Below are 14,374 nucleotides of genomic sequence, written 5' to 3' on the forward strand. Positions count from 1 at the left end.
CTTTTAACTTTAAGGGGACAGAAAAGGCTGAATGTGACATGTTTAGCAAATAATAATCAGGCATGTTGTTGCTCAGTTGCATCTTTTATTCATTCAGTCTCTCTCAACACATTACATACTGAAACTCTGCAGTGAAGCTTTTTAGCCACAATTAATTTGTCTTGATGTTTAAAGCTGCAAAGTCACACGTTTAGACTTCTTGATCACTACTAAGAACTATCAATTAATCCCCATGTGACACAAATTTAGATCAAATATTTTGAGGTAAGGTTTTCTCTTGTGTGAAATATTGTTTTATCCTAAACTGCCATAATTTCCATTGAAAAGCGAAATAGAGCATTCAGATCGTTGTGTCTTGATTCAAAGCTTTCTGCGATTTTTTTTTTTAGGTGTGTGACCGCAGACAGTCTTATTTTGTCTTTAAACATAAGCATATCTTCAAAGCTATATTTCCTTTACACATATAATATCAAAGCCATCGTACAGTCATTTCGCTAAAGCATTTGCATTTCAGCAGTTAATTTTTCTGACCGAGTTATTTTTAAAATGACTTCACTTGGCAACCACATACACTCAAAGAAAGAGTGCCAATGGAAAAAAAAAATCTCAATTATCATTGATTTACAGTTTTTTAGGTGATCAGTTCAGTCTCAAATGTCACTGATTAACATTTATCTGCTTTATCAAATTGGACTTGTTCTGTTTCATTCTTTCTCATGCTGTGCATCTGCTGCAGTAAAAGTCCTTTTAAAAAACACTCACTATACAGACATAACACCCAGAAACATACACACTGGCACATGCATACATAGAGACTCACTCAGTGCGTAAAAGTAAAACGACACAAAAATAAATCGTGTTCAATGTCTGACATTTCCGACGTCCTCCATCTGTATTCAAACTGCAGGGAATTGCTCAGCTCTTTCCACACATGCATGACTTGAAATCCTCCTGTCCCACTTAATGAAATGAAAGCACCGAAGTGTGTCGAAGAAAAAAAAGGTTCAACTACACCGCAGAAACTACAGCCAGGACTACAATTAGAAACAGTGTCTGATAATAGAGCAGTGATGTGTGTGTAGGGAGGGGGCGTTCCCCCGTCAGCAGTGTGTTTTCCTGGAGCAGTGTGTTAAAGTTTGTGGTTAAATGTGCCCAGGAAAACAGAACTAAAGTAAAAATGAGGTATGTGTTTATATGTTCACCTGCAACATGTGAAAGATGAGGAAACGTGACTAGAAGAAATACAGTAGTCTTATTTCCAACTTTTTTGTTTAACAGTAATAGTGCTTTTGTATTGTACAGTTTTGCTTTGCTCTTCCTGTCTATGTGCAAACTTTTTACAGGCTCAAAAATAGGTTTAGTTATATACATCAAGCACCTTGGTGAAACAGCTTTGGCAGCTATTTCTTCTTTTTTTTTTTTTCCTGTTGATTGAAAATCTGACCATTGTATTTTGGCACTCAATGGCATTTTGTTTGTCGGCTATCCTTAATTCTGCTCATCCATGCAGCTCTGCTCAAACACCCGACTCACTCTAATCTATAATAAGCATTACTGCTGAAAATTTATCTGATTATTGACAGATCCTACACGACATCACGGTGTCAGTGAACTTTTCCTACGGTTTTCAACGCTAACTCTGGACAAGCTTCAAGAGGGTGCAGAAACTATTTATATATTTTAACTGCACCAAACAGAGGCTATCGCTAAATTTAAAACTGAAAGCCAACATGCTTCCCACTGACACTGCTGTCATCTGTTGATCAGTTGTCCCCTTGGTTAAAACAAAACAGTCTTATGCAGCTGCGATGTTCATTGCTTTCCAGGTGTTTTGTTTTCGCCTTGAAAATGTTGGAAGTTAGCTTTTTGATGCTCCAAACTTCCCTAAAAATGCATTATCAAGTTATTTTGCAAATTTATTTTTTACAATTCCTTGGGCAAAGTGGTGTGGTTGGTTTTACATCAACATGCAACTTACAACAATGTTGCAAGTAATTTTTGCAACTGCACTGGAAACATGAACTGCTCCATCCATTACCTTGTGGGGTATCTAGATTTGTGAGGTCACGCAAGAATTCAATCTTATCTGCCTTCATGTGCGGTTCGAACCAATCAGCGTCCCATGAGGACCCACAGGGAGCTACGGCCGTGGTTCAGGTGTGACAACAGCAACAAGAAACTGTTTGTTCGAGAAAAGCACAGATCTGATTGATTGAAGTTAACCTGTGATAGACAAAGGGTTCATCCAATCACCAGTATTTTTTTTTATTTTTTTTTTAAACTATCCACCTTTTTCAAAACAATTTCCAAGGACGACCTGTCCGGCACGGCAGGTTAATTTATGTCCATGAAATGACTCCAGCTTTGACGGTTTCCTGGAGGTAACTCACAGCTTATGCATAACTAAATAGGATGAAAACCTTCTTTTTACCGTTTTCAATATTGTACCCAACAATATTGGCCAGAGGGATGAGGCATGTTTGTAGTCAAAACACTTAACTCAGTCACTCCAGTTTTTCTATTTTTTTCACTGTATGTTCTGCTAATAAAAGTACATGTGTTATGATGTATTTATGACTTAAGGTTCGCCTGCCTGTGATTTTATTCTTTCCTATACGGATACAAAGCAAACTGTGAATGCAACTGCAAGGCAGTAAAATGCTGAATCATTATATCTCTTTACACTTAAATGTGAAGATTCATTATGTCCAAACTCACCAATAAAACTTATAAAGGATACATTAACTCCTGGAAAACCAGCGTTACAACTACCCTGATCCCTGTTTTTGTTTGTTTATGGTGAAAGGACTGTAAATTTGTGAGAAGTGGATTTTGTAAATTTCCAGTGACAGATTATATCATATTATTTGTATTATTATTGTCATTACTACTTTTATAGAGTCTGTTGATATGTTTAGAGTGGTGAAGTCATGCTATGCTTTAATGCAGCCTCACTGCATTACAAGGACACAGTCCGTTTGTATAGTCAGTTTAGGATCTTCAATCTCCTGAATCTTCGCAGTGTAATTCACTACAAAATTCACTGTTGCTGTTACTGCAGTCTAAAACAAGATGGCAAACGATGGTCCCGTCTTGATTGACAGGTCTAAGTGGTCAAAGTCTTTTCAGACTGATTTGAGTGGACAACACAATGATCAATGATATGACTCGGTAAATAAATATGTTTACATCTAAACATGGTGTTGCCATAGTTACAGATGTGTATTGCGTTGGTGTGGTACTGTCCCTGGATGCAGCGGAGGTCACGTGGCCACCGCTTCCGTTAATACCAGAGTGGGAAGGTGTCAAGATCTGGAAGAAGGTGGAGAAGATGAAGACTTGTCGTTTTCTCTCGAGTCACTCTCCTCAGAAGACGCAGGTGCTGCAGGGTTACTGAGAGACACAGAAACTGACTCTTCATGTGTTACTCCTCATTTATTTGTCATATAGTTCTTAAATTTTTGTTTTGTTTTTTATAATTTTCTAGAAAGGCAATAATAATATATTGTAACTTGGCTAAATGGATAACTAATTATTCAAAAATATTTAAATCTGTACAAATTTAAGAGAAATCGAAACGGTGTCAAATCGATATATTTTCACTGAATTCTTTGAATCAAATAGTCTTTTATTCAGAGCACTGAAGGTGCAAAAATATAAAATATGTCTACAAGCAAGGAATTTAACAAGAATAACGTTTTAAAGCTGGAGTGGAGGACTTTTACATATATCATTTTACATTTAAGCCCTCACCAAACAAGTTCATACAATGCTGATTAAACCTGTCACTGTCAGATAAATCTCTTTGTTTCTCAGTATACGGAGTTTGTAAATCTGGTATCTGGTGTGACATTCCCGCACTGGCCAGATGAATGCATACTGAGCATGCACTGTGGGCGCACGTGCACCAAAGACTAAGGCCGACCAACCCGGCTAACTTTAAATAAAAAATATAAAACACAGTTCAATTAAAAAATACAATGATCAAAATACAGAAAAACCCATTTGTAATGGCACAATGTCATAAAAGTTGATTACATTAATAAACACTTATTATAGCTGCTTACAACAACACATTATAGTGTCATACACCATTTATTAAAAGTTCCTCCAGTTTTTGTAAATGCTACAACTATAAATGCTCTATATACTCAAACTAAAGAATCTGTAGAAAAGTTGTTAACAAAAGAAAGAAATGAACATATTAATAATAGCAGATAAATGATAAAAGCTGTAAGCCTGTGTGTGTGTGTGTGTGTGTGTGTGTGTGTGTGTGTGTGTGTGTGTGTGTGTGTGTGTGTGTGTGTGTGTGTGTGTGTGTGTGTGTGTGTGTGTGTGTGTGTGTGTGTGTGTGTGTGTGTGTGTGTGTGTGTGTGTGTGTGTGTGTGTGTGTGTGTGTGTGTGTGTGTGTGTGTGTGTGTGTGTGTGTGTGTGTGTGTGTGTGTGTGTGTGTGTGTGTGTGTGTGTGTGTGTGTGTGTGTGTGTGTGTGTGTGTGTGTGTGTGTGTGTGTGTGTGTGTGTGTGTGTGTGTGTGTGTGTGTGTGTGTGTGTGTGTGTGTGTGTGTGTGTGTGTGTGTGTGTGTGTGTGTGTGTGTGTGTGTGTGTGTGTGTGTGTGTGTGTGTGTGTGTGTGTGTGTGTGTGTGTGTGTGTGTGTGTGTGTGTGTGTGTGTGTGTGTGTGTGTGTGTGTGTGTGTGTGTGTGTGTGTGTGTGTGTACCTGTCGCCACTCTGTGTGATGAGCCTCCTGCAGGTCTCCATCTGAACATCCAGGCCTCTCTTCATCGAGCACATCTCCATATACTCGTGCAGGTGTCGGTTCATGTCGCTCTTGGCTGTAGCCAGTTCCAGCTGGTGTCAGCAAACATATTCAAAAAGTTCAGATCAAATCCGTGAAATCAAACACACGTTTACTCCGGCATGTGTGTTTACTATCTGCAGGACAAATTAGTGATGCTCGGCTTTAAATAATAGTTTCGAGAGAGGTTTGTTTACACGCGTGAGAGATTAAAAGAAAATATACAGTTTAATGCACTTTAACAACAGAAGAACAGGAACAAATGCATCAGAGCTTTGGTTTAGAAAGTCACTAAGGCAGGATGTTGCACCATTGAAAAAAAAAAAAAAATTAATCAACCAAAAAGAGACCGACTGTATTTCACTCAATGCTTAATGCAAGCAACAGATCATTGCACACGACCCATGTGTATGCAAGACATACATAAAACATAAAGACATGGGAATAAACAAACAATGTAGAAATGAAAAAAGAAATGGCAACATATATGAACTGAGATATTATTGAACAAATCTAAAACTTAAAAATACAGAGCAAGTGTCTGACCTCAATCTGGTCAATGGTCTCTTGGTACTCCTTCTCTCTGGACTTGAAGAGACATTCTGTGTCATTAATCACCTTTTCCAGACAGTCCTCCTGGTAGAGAAGAGAGGCATTTTGAGTACACATATGGAAATACATGGGATGAAATGTAGTGACACTTGGCAGTAAACATAATCTGTGCTCATGTGCATATCATCAGACATTCAGACTCTAACTCAGACACAGAACTATCAAAGCAAAGCTGGCTTAATGCCCCCATCAGCTCGGATTTCACCGAGTAATGCAGCTCCTGCCTTCAAAGGGACAACAGACTGTTCAAATACCACACAGCCGGTGAATGAAAACAAATACCTACATGGATTTCTTGGAAACAAACACACTGCACACCAACACAGGCTGGATCTGTGTGTATGCCTGTGGGCAGTGTTTTGTCCTGAAATAGCCCCGTCACAGTCAAGCACTGAAGGTCAGTGAACTGGACTGAGAGAGACTCTATCGACCAAAATATCAACCTGCTGCTCTGCATTAACACCACCCGTGACATCAGGACTTTAAAAGGTTCCTTGAAATCTGAACCAATGATAGACACATCTGTCAGACACAGCTGTCGGAAGTCAGGATGTCACATGAAAAAATGGACAGCACCTGATGACTCATGAACTGTCCTTTCTCAAGGTCCTTTGACTAGTGAAAGAAACAATGAAAAAAAAAACAGGTTTTATAATGGGTTATGAAAACAGATAGTAAGTATCATGAAAATCAAGCAGACACGGTGTGTATATCTATGTGTATCTTTTTTGTGTTAATGTGAATGAGAAAGTCAGAATTAATTCTCAACATATTCAAATCCGGATAAGTCTTTCAAAATTTGGATTTTGAGTCAAAGGAAGAAGTGTAAATGTCGTCTCGCATAATTAGATCTATCGCCACCAGCCTTGTCCAGCACTGGAGAGTGGTCTGGCTGCTTCCACATATGATTCTGCTATTGGTGATAAAACATACAGGCTTGTTTGAATTTCTTTAAACCAACCACAGTCATCTTGGGCAGCGCTAATCCTAGGATGCAGCAACTGTGCCCTTTACATGGGGAGGCAGACCTGTTATAAAAATCCATGCAAAAGACTGAAAAGAGGCAAGCAGGTCTACTTTATTGGAGATTTATACAAAAATCTTTGTCAAAACTTCCTATTTTGCTCTGGGTTGTTGTTGTTGTTGTTTCCCATTGCGATTTACGACTTGGATATTGAAAACGGTAGCAACGGTAGCGGAAGTGGAGGAGAATGTCGACTGAATCAGTCGGACAATGGCAGGTTTATACCAACATTCTACATCCAGTGATGTGAATGAGATCAAATTGTAAATATAATTGTAGTTTTTATGAGGCCACCGTACGTCAGGAGAAATTCATGTAATCCAACACATCCTCTGTCAACCACACAAGCTGTAGTTTACGTCCATATCTGTCCAGACTCATTTAATATATGTAGTGAAGACATTTTAAGGAATCCCAAATGCTGCTTGGCTAATAGAGCTAGTTAACAATAGGCAATGCGTCAAATATAGATGTTGCTGTAGAGAAGCGACAAATTCTAAGATCTAAGATATCACGTTCCCAAGAACGGGACAGACAGACAGACATACATAGATTATATATTAATGTACGTACAGACAGACAACCTGAAAACATAATGCCTGTGTCTATGGCTATCACTAACACCGAGGTACGAAAATGTCCACAGATCTGAATCAGCATTACAAGTTTGACGTATTAGCTCGTACAACATGTTGCAGGACTGTTGGGAGTCATATTGCACTACATTGTGTAGGTGTTGCCTCCTCCTACTCTTCCTCACAGCCTACCTCTCCTGGTGGGTGGGTCGGATCTGGAGGCAGAGTGCATCCTGGGAAGTCCTCCCAAAGAAGCAGTGTCTCTTCAGTCTCCTCCCAAGCCAGACTGTCACAGTCATCCTCAAACTCACATTCACGCCTAAAATGAAAACATAAATGCGCGCACACACGCGCACACACACACACACACACACACGCACACACACACACACACAATTAGTGCCGGGGTGAAGAACACTTTCATTATTGTCATCACATTTCAAAGTCAGAGCACTCACAGTTGGTTCAGCATCCTCTGCATCTCCTCATTGATCTGATTGGCCGACGAGCCACAATGCTCCTCGTCTTTAACCATGCCACCGTCGCTTTCAGAGGTGCTGACTGGTTCGTCACACTCACTCCCGTTAAAAGACAGAGGAGTTTGTTTACGCCGGCAATTTAGCGATGATTGGTTGTTGGGAACCTGCAGCAACATTTGCGGGATCGGGCTTAGGACATCACACTAACGCAATCAATATACAAGAAGTTTACTTGGTGAACACATAAAAGAACCAGAGATGAGACAGCCCTGGTACCTGGTACATTTGGATGACATCTTCACAGTTCCTCTGTTGGGCCACATCACACAGACGAGCGGTGATGTCGATCCGACGGCAGATGTCCATGTCCACCTTCATGGCTTTCTCCTGGATTTTACTGTCCAACTCTGACAAATTCTACAAAGGGTGGAGGCAGAAGCAGCGAAATCTTGCTAGAAAAATCTACTAATCAGTCTGATAACGTATGATGATGGTACCACTTTCTGATACAGCTACCTAAAGATAGAGAAAAAGAGATGCTAGCTAGCCTAGCTAGCAACAAAGTCAAGTGCCATTTTGGAAGAGAAATCTTCATCAATGGCTTATTACTGATCGATAAAGCATTAGTAAATAGTACACTGACTGACCCTTTGTTTGACATGTAAGTAATAACTGGCTCACTAAACAGTGGTACCAAAACTGTTGCACAATGTTCCCTGAGAGAAATGCATGCTGCAGTGCATCCATTGCGATGCAGAGGGAGAGCTGATTCCTGCTAACAGCTACAAGTATGTGTGATTAGTATTCGACTGTATGAGCTCTACAGTTCTCACATTGCTCATGAGGCCTTTGAAGAGAACCAGCTCTGCCTTCAGCTGCTGAACTCTGAGCGCCAGCTCGTCCTGACAGCCTTCACTCTCATGCAGGTCCTGCACATACAGAAGAAGCCATTAAGAACACACATGTACAGGTAAGCATCAGTGAAAACATACAAACACACGTGCAGACATGTCCTGTCACAGTTCTGTCTTTACTGCAAATTACAGGTTGCATTATGAAAGCAGAGGTCATCAACCAAATAAAAGCTTTTGTCTGCGAAGTGTACAGAGACGTTGCCAAACCTGAATGCATTATCTAATCTGAGGCGCTCTCAATGTGTCTGACGGCATGGTAACTCTCTTTTCTCCCTGCTGGCTTATTCATACGTGCTACAATACTGGTCAGGACCTTTCAAGTCTCAAGTGGTGTTTTGCAGTTTGTGGTCTCCAGTTGATGTGGTGCTGCCAGCTAAAAATCGGGTCAGGCACAGATTCCCAGCAATGGTGCTTGTGCACAGAGACACATACATACGGGAAACCAACACTGAACTGATAAAACTACAGCAGCAGGAAGCACAAATATGGCAATCTCTTTGGTGCTCAGTGACAGGATAGGGGCTTATGCCACAACTTCACCAACCACCAAGGTGCACAGAGAAGAGACAAGAATCTACAATGGTCCAACAACACTTGTAGTATATAGAACAACTTTAATGTGATTTGGCTTGCGTCCTTCAAGGTCAACATGGAACACATTATAAAAACACATGGAACAAACCATACTAAGTGGGTTTTTTTAAGTGTGTTTCATGTTGACCCTGATGAAGACCACCAGCCGAAATGCGTTGGTGAAACATTAAAGTTGTGCTAAATGTTGGGTGACAGGGAAAAGAGAAAACCAGTCACAAGAGTAAAACAAGGTTTGTATGAGTCAGGACTTGAATTAATGTAGCAGTGAAACAGGTAGCAAAAAAGGAACATTATCAGTGCCAGCAAAGAATGAGAGCTCCCTGCTCACCGTGTTCATCAAATGGCTGCACTGTAATCTCATTAAACAACTAATCTTTCCCACTTTTATCAGTTTCATTAAAATATTTAACCACTAACACTCGTGTTGTTTTAGACAGGCCAGCTGAGCCTTTTCTGAACTATCACAGCCAGTAAGTGATTTGTCTTATTTTTAAGTGAAGACTAAAAAAAACACCTTCATTTCATACTGCATTGGACCAACTATGCTTTCAGTAGTTCAAAGGACCTTTCAGTTTAATTCATTTCCTGGAGATGTACTTGAACCATAACTACTACTTGCCTAAATCTAAACTTACTCTAACCTTAAACCCAGTATTCACACTAACATGTAACCATTTTTGTTAAGGAGACTTGCTTTTGTCCCTATTCACAGATTTGTGTCCCCACAATGACACACACACAGGGCTACACAATGTTACCTCTTGTAGGTCTGAAATCTTCTGCTGCAGATCCATCCTCATAGTGTACTCTTCTTCCCACCTAAGAGACAGCAGACGTGTAAGAATATAATCTTTCAGTCAGTGTCTTTATGTAGATAGAGATCAAACAGACAGACATGTCCTCCATTATTATATAGATACAGATATCCAATGTGTGCATCTTATGGACCAGGTTAGAAAGGCAGATATAAATGTTGCCATGCCTGATTTACTTCAGTGTTAAAAAAGGCTAGTCATCACAGCCAGATGTTTTCAATGTCCTGTTTTCCTCAGAACACATGACTCCGCTATCCCGGATTCACCAGAAAGCAGACACAGACTTGATGATTACATGCAGGGAGATGATGCAGCAGCGTTTGCAAAAGCCGCATTCACTGTGCGTCATGAATCAGTGAACAGCACACTGACTGCTGATGACAACTTGAGGGATACTGGGGACGTTTTCGTTTTTTGTAAAAACAGCATAAAACAAAACAAAAAACATGATAAATACTTAGTGGGACATTTCACATCTGAAAAATGTACTTGTCTGGTGGAAAACCTACATAATCACCACACTGTTTCTTAGTTACCTCAGATCACTGGTGTCCATATATCTGTAACAAACTGTATTAAATAAAATATTCCTGCCTGGCTGATTTAATGTGCTGCCTTTAATGGCATCTTCACACATAAAACATATGTAACTTGACACTAACCCTCCAAAACTGCTGACTAAAATCACCAAATAAAACTGTAATCTTAAATCAATGTCATTTAAAACGAGAAGAATAACACAAAGGGTCGGATTTGTGTTTGAAATGCACAAGAATGGAAACTAGATTTCAGTCTGGCTGAGTGCCTGTGAATCAGACAATAACATACAAATTCAGTTTAGTTAAATTACATTAGGATACCATTCTGGAGATAAGTTGCATAAAACAGCCAGTTGTAAATGGCAAATGTGTGAGTGCGTGACCATTTCAGTGATCTGCTGATTGTCTGACTGATGATTTGCATTCTTCTATGATGCACCTCAGATGATTGGCCCATTAATCAAAACTTTAATACATTTAAAGCCTCAGCACAGATCCTGTATGTGATCTCAAGAGTCTGTGACTTCACACCACACATGCTCAGGTGGAATCGACTCACTGCAGTCCATAACCGCTCACAGAAATGCTGTTTGAAATGCAGAAAGCTGCGGCACATGCAGACCTCAAGGGAATACTAAGACACCGAGTCATGAAACAGGGGGTTATTGTTGTCGTAGGAGATGCTTGTTTGATCAGTAAGGTGAGAGCATGCAGAAAGTCGAGAAGTGCTTCCTCTAGCAAGCCTCCCCCCCCTCCCTCCCCCATTCCCCCCCAATCCAGCAGTCACAGCTTGCAGTGCATGCTGCATTGCAGATACAGTGTGGAGGGGGGTGGGGGGGACGCTGCGCAGTGGAACAGAGGACAGAGCATGAGAGAGGGAGAGCAAGTGTGTGGGGATTGTGTCAGGTTTACATGAGAAAGAGAACCTGAGATAGAGAGGGGAGAGTGAGGGGCAGAGACAGAGGGAGGGTAAAAGGGGAGAAATAAAAGTTGTCGTTTAACAAAAGCGGAATGGATAAAAGAGCTGAAGGAGGGTAAAAATTTAAAAATTTAAAAAAAGTTTAAAATGAAGCAGTATGCACCACAAGCTGCTTTTTAATTACCACCTATAGTTATAGTCCTTGAATAGACACGAAAATGTCTCAAGGGCAGTAACAAACATTAAATGGTGTAAAGAACTGACTACATGGGTAACGACCATGAATCTGAGCTTCACCTGGATAAACAGGTTTTTCATTGTCCTGAGGTAAACTGATATCTACATTAAGATCACGCAGGTTGAGGAAAAGTGAAGACCCTTTTCAGAAGACTCGGTAAAACCTGGTTCTTGCACTGTGCGGGACACGGCTTGTCACACACCTTGATTCACGTGTTGTGAAACAGAAGTGGCATCTTTCCGTACAAAAGGTCGGTAAATCAGGCCACTACGTACAAAGAGAGCATGTGTCTGATCTGTCTGACACTCTTGGGGTTGTTAGGGTCGTCCTCAGCCTCGTCCACAAAGAGCCCACTATCCTGTGGTCAGGATCTCCTCAGTGGAGAATGCATGGCTGCTCATTTGGACATAATGAGGGAATTCAATGATGACTGCACAGAGACTTGGGGCCAACTAGAGCTCAATCAGGACAGATAATCCACCAACTGTGACACATCCTTGAGATTCACAAAAGAATTTCACAGATTTGGGAATGTTTCCTCCACAAATTTAAGATATATTCCTCCGGAAAAGAGAGTTAGAATTCTGCCATTTCAGTGATTAAGTCATTTTCAACAAACACAAACAGCTTTATTCCTAAACTGGAGATTGTAGCATTCAGATTGAAACTGGTGACATCATCAAGAAGCAGCTACTAATGATTACATCTGCCATTCCCCCCACCCCCACATTACTCTGGTTTGTTGTTTTGCCTCTAAAATGTCAGAGTTAAACATGTCTAAATTTGATAGTGCTCGAGGTGAGGTCTTTAAATCCTAACTATTTGGTTGATTATCATATGTGAGAAAGAACAACAGTGAATCCTTACATTTAAGAAGCTTTAAATGTTTGTCAAAAGATGCTTGTTTTTGCTTGTAAAAGACTTTTAAAAAATAGCTGCTAATTATTCAATGAATATTTAGTTGAGTTAAATGAAGGGCTTGAAGTTGTAAATCCGAAATGTCCTCATCCCACATGCTATGACGAGTTACTGTTCACATTGACCTCTCTGGACCGACTCCAGGCCTTGTGTCTCAATGACATCATTATTATCGTATGTATATTAGTATTCTCTGTAAATGAAACCACCCTTGGGTGAGTCAAACTCTACAGTGCTTCCTGAGAGAAAGGGGTTTTTTTACCAGACACTGATCTTTACACAGCTCTGACCTTCATTCTACTTTTATATTTAGCTCCTGACATGTTAATTTTTCCTGTGTATTTGTAGCAGCAGCACCTGCCTCTGTGGTCAGGCATGAAGTGAATGCAGGGTCAGGCAGGAGGGGATGGATGTAGTGCCTCTGTGCTGACTCTGCTCATGCTGGAGACAGCTGGTCTGCAGCTGCTTTACAGCTCTGCTCACTCCTCCAAAGCAGGGCATTACACACACTCAAGGAAACTATGAGGCATTCCCATAATGCATAGAAATGCCCCTGAAAGACTGTTAAAGGTGTAATAAAAGAGTTTTGTTCCATTTACCTGCGTTTATACTCATCTCTCTCCCTCTTCACTTTAGCCAGGACATTATACAGGGCTCTTATCTCGGGGGTGATGGTGTCAATCTGGACCCCAACTCCGTCTGGGTGCACCCAGGACACTCCGGGGCTGGTTAGACGCTCCGCACCGGGGCCAAACTTGCGGGTGTGGTTGTAGGACCAGATGGTGCCCGGGAGGAACCGTGGTGGAGGGTTGGTGGAGCTGCCTGGGCCTGCGCTGTTGTTGGGGGCCACTTTAAAGCCAGATGGGGACTCCACACAGGGGGAGGACTGACTGATGGTAATGGCAGGGTTACAAGTGTAATTAGTCTGGGTTGAACTCGAGTTTCCAGCAGTTGCAGGTAGAAGGGTTGTGGTGAGTGGTGGCGTGAAGAGAGTTGTAGGCCTCCTGGCTGAGTTGTTGGTGTTGTGGAAGGGAAGGGAGCCGGGCCTAAGCGGGATCGTTCCCACAAATCCGGTCTGCACACCAGCCTCCTGGGTGTGCGCCCTGCCCTCACAGCATCCACCTTGACAGCCCTTGTTGGAATCCAGCGCCTGTTGCAGCTGCTTCTCTAAGATCTTATTTCTGCGCTCTAATTCGTGCACTTTGGCCAAAAAGCATCTGAACCTCAGGTTGAGAGTTTTCAGGACGCTGATGTTGGATCCCAGGTCGTTTCTGAGGGCCATCGCTGCAGGAGGATGCGACACTGAGCGGTGCTGAAAGGGGCTGCTGTGGTTGTGGTGGAGGTAAGGTGAGGTCTGTGAGGGTGCGGTAAAGTCAGGCCCCGACTGATCAGGCCCCGGACCGGATTGCTCACCTAGCAGAAAGAACGCCGGGTCCGGTCCACCGAAAACGGCGTCGGGAAGGAGGCCCGAGGGAGAGTCCGGGTGTCCGGGAGCTTGGCTCTGCTGTGGATGCTGTTGGAGATGCGTGTTCGCCCCCAACAAAGGATTCATGCTATGGTATGGAAAACTAAAGCGCTGCAGATCTGGCATGAACACGGACGGGAATTGTCTTGCTAAAACAGAATATAATTAATGGATGAATTACGCGTAATAGCTAAACGTCCAAGTAAGCTGTCCGCGCAAACCGTCAGTATTTACCTGATTATGTCAGAGTTTCTAAATTTGAGTCTTATCCTTAAAGCCCAGAGGTCTTAACGTTGGCTGATGGATCACTGCTCTCTGACGGTCCGCAGAAAAACATCCTAAAAAGCAATTCGAGATGGACGGCGAGGAGGGATACACAAGACTGGAGCTGCTCCTCGGTGAGATGTTCTGCAAATAAACGCAATGAAATGAAGAAAAAGACGCAGAGCATGAATGAATAACAAGTAAATCCAGGGTCACCGCGTCA

The 14,374-nt window shown here is 41.6% G+C and overlaps 1 protein-coding gene across 2 annotated transcripts; it reads right to left on the bottom strand.

Annotated features, from left to right (window-relative positions):
- Positions 1-65: 65 nt before the first annotated feature.
- On the bottom strand, positions 66-14,370 carry iffo1b (intermediate filament family orphan 1b). Of its 2 annotated transcripts, none has more exons than XM_069142495.1 (9): positions 13,022-14,370; positions 9,752-9,812; positions 8,319-8,414; positions 7,762-7,902; positions 7,465-7,649; positions 7,199-7,325; positions 5,342-5,431; positions 4,718-4,848; positions 66-3,312 (listed from the first exon to the last, which is right to left on the bottom strand). In XM_069142495.1, the coding sequence occupies exons 1-9, from the start codon at positions 14,011-14,013 to the stop codon at positions 3,306-3,308; spliced, it is 1,830 nt and encodes a 609-aa protein (XP_068998596.1). In that variant the 5' UTR covers positions 14,014-14,370; the 3' UTR covers positions 66-3,305. The 2 variants fall into 2 exon arrangements, with proteins under 2 accessions (XP_068998596.1, XP_068998595.1); XM_069142494.1 differs by having other exon boundaries at positions 66-3,393; positions 13,022-14,369.
- Positions 14,371-14,374: the final 4 nt, after the last annotated feature.

The sequence above is a fragment of the Embiotoca jacksoni genome, unplaced genomic scaffold (assembly GCF_022577435.1).
Source record: "Embiotoca jacksoni isolate LCO1_2020_lvr unplaced genomic scaffold, fEmbJac1.0.p SCAF_11, whole genome shotgun sequence".
Taxonomy (NCBI): domain Eukaryota; kingdom Metazoa; phylum Chordata; class Actinopteri; family Embiotocidae; genus Embiotoca; species Embiotoca jacksoni.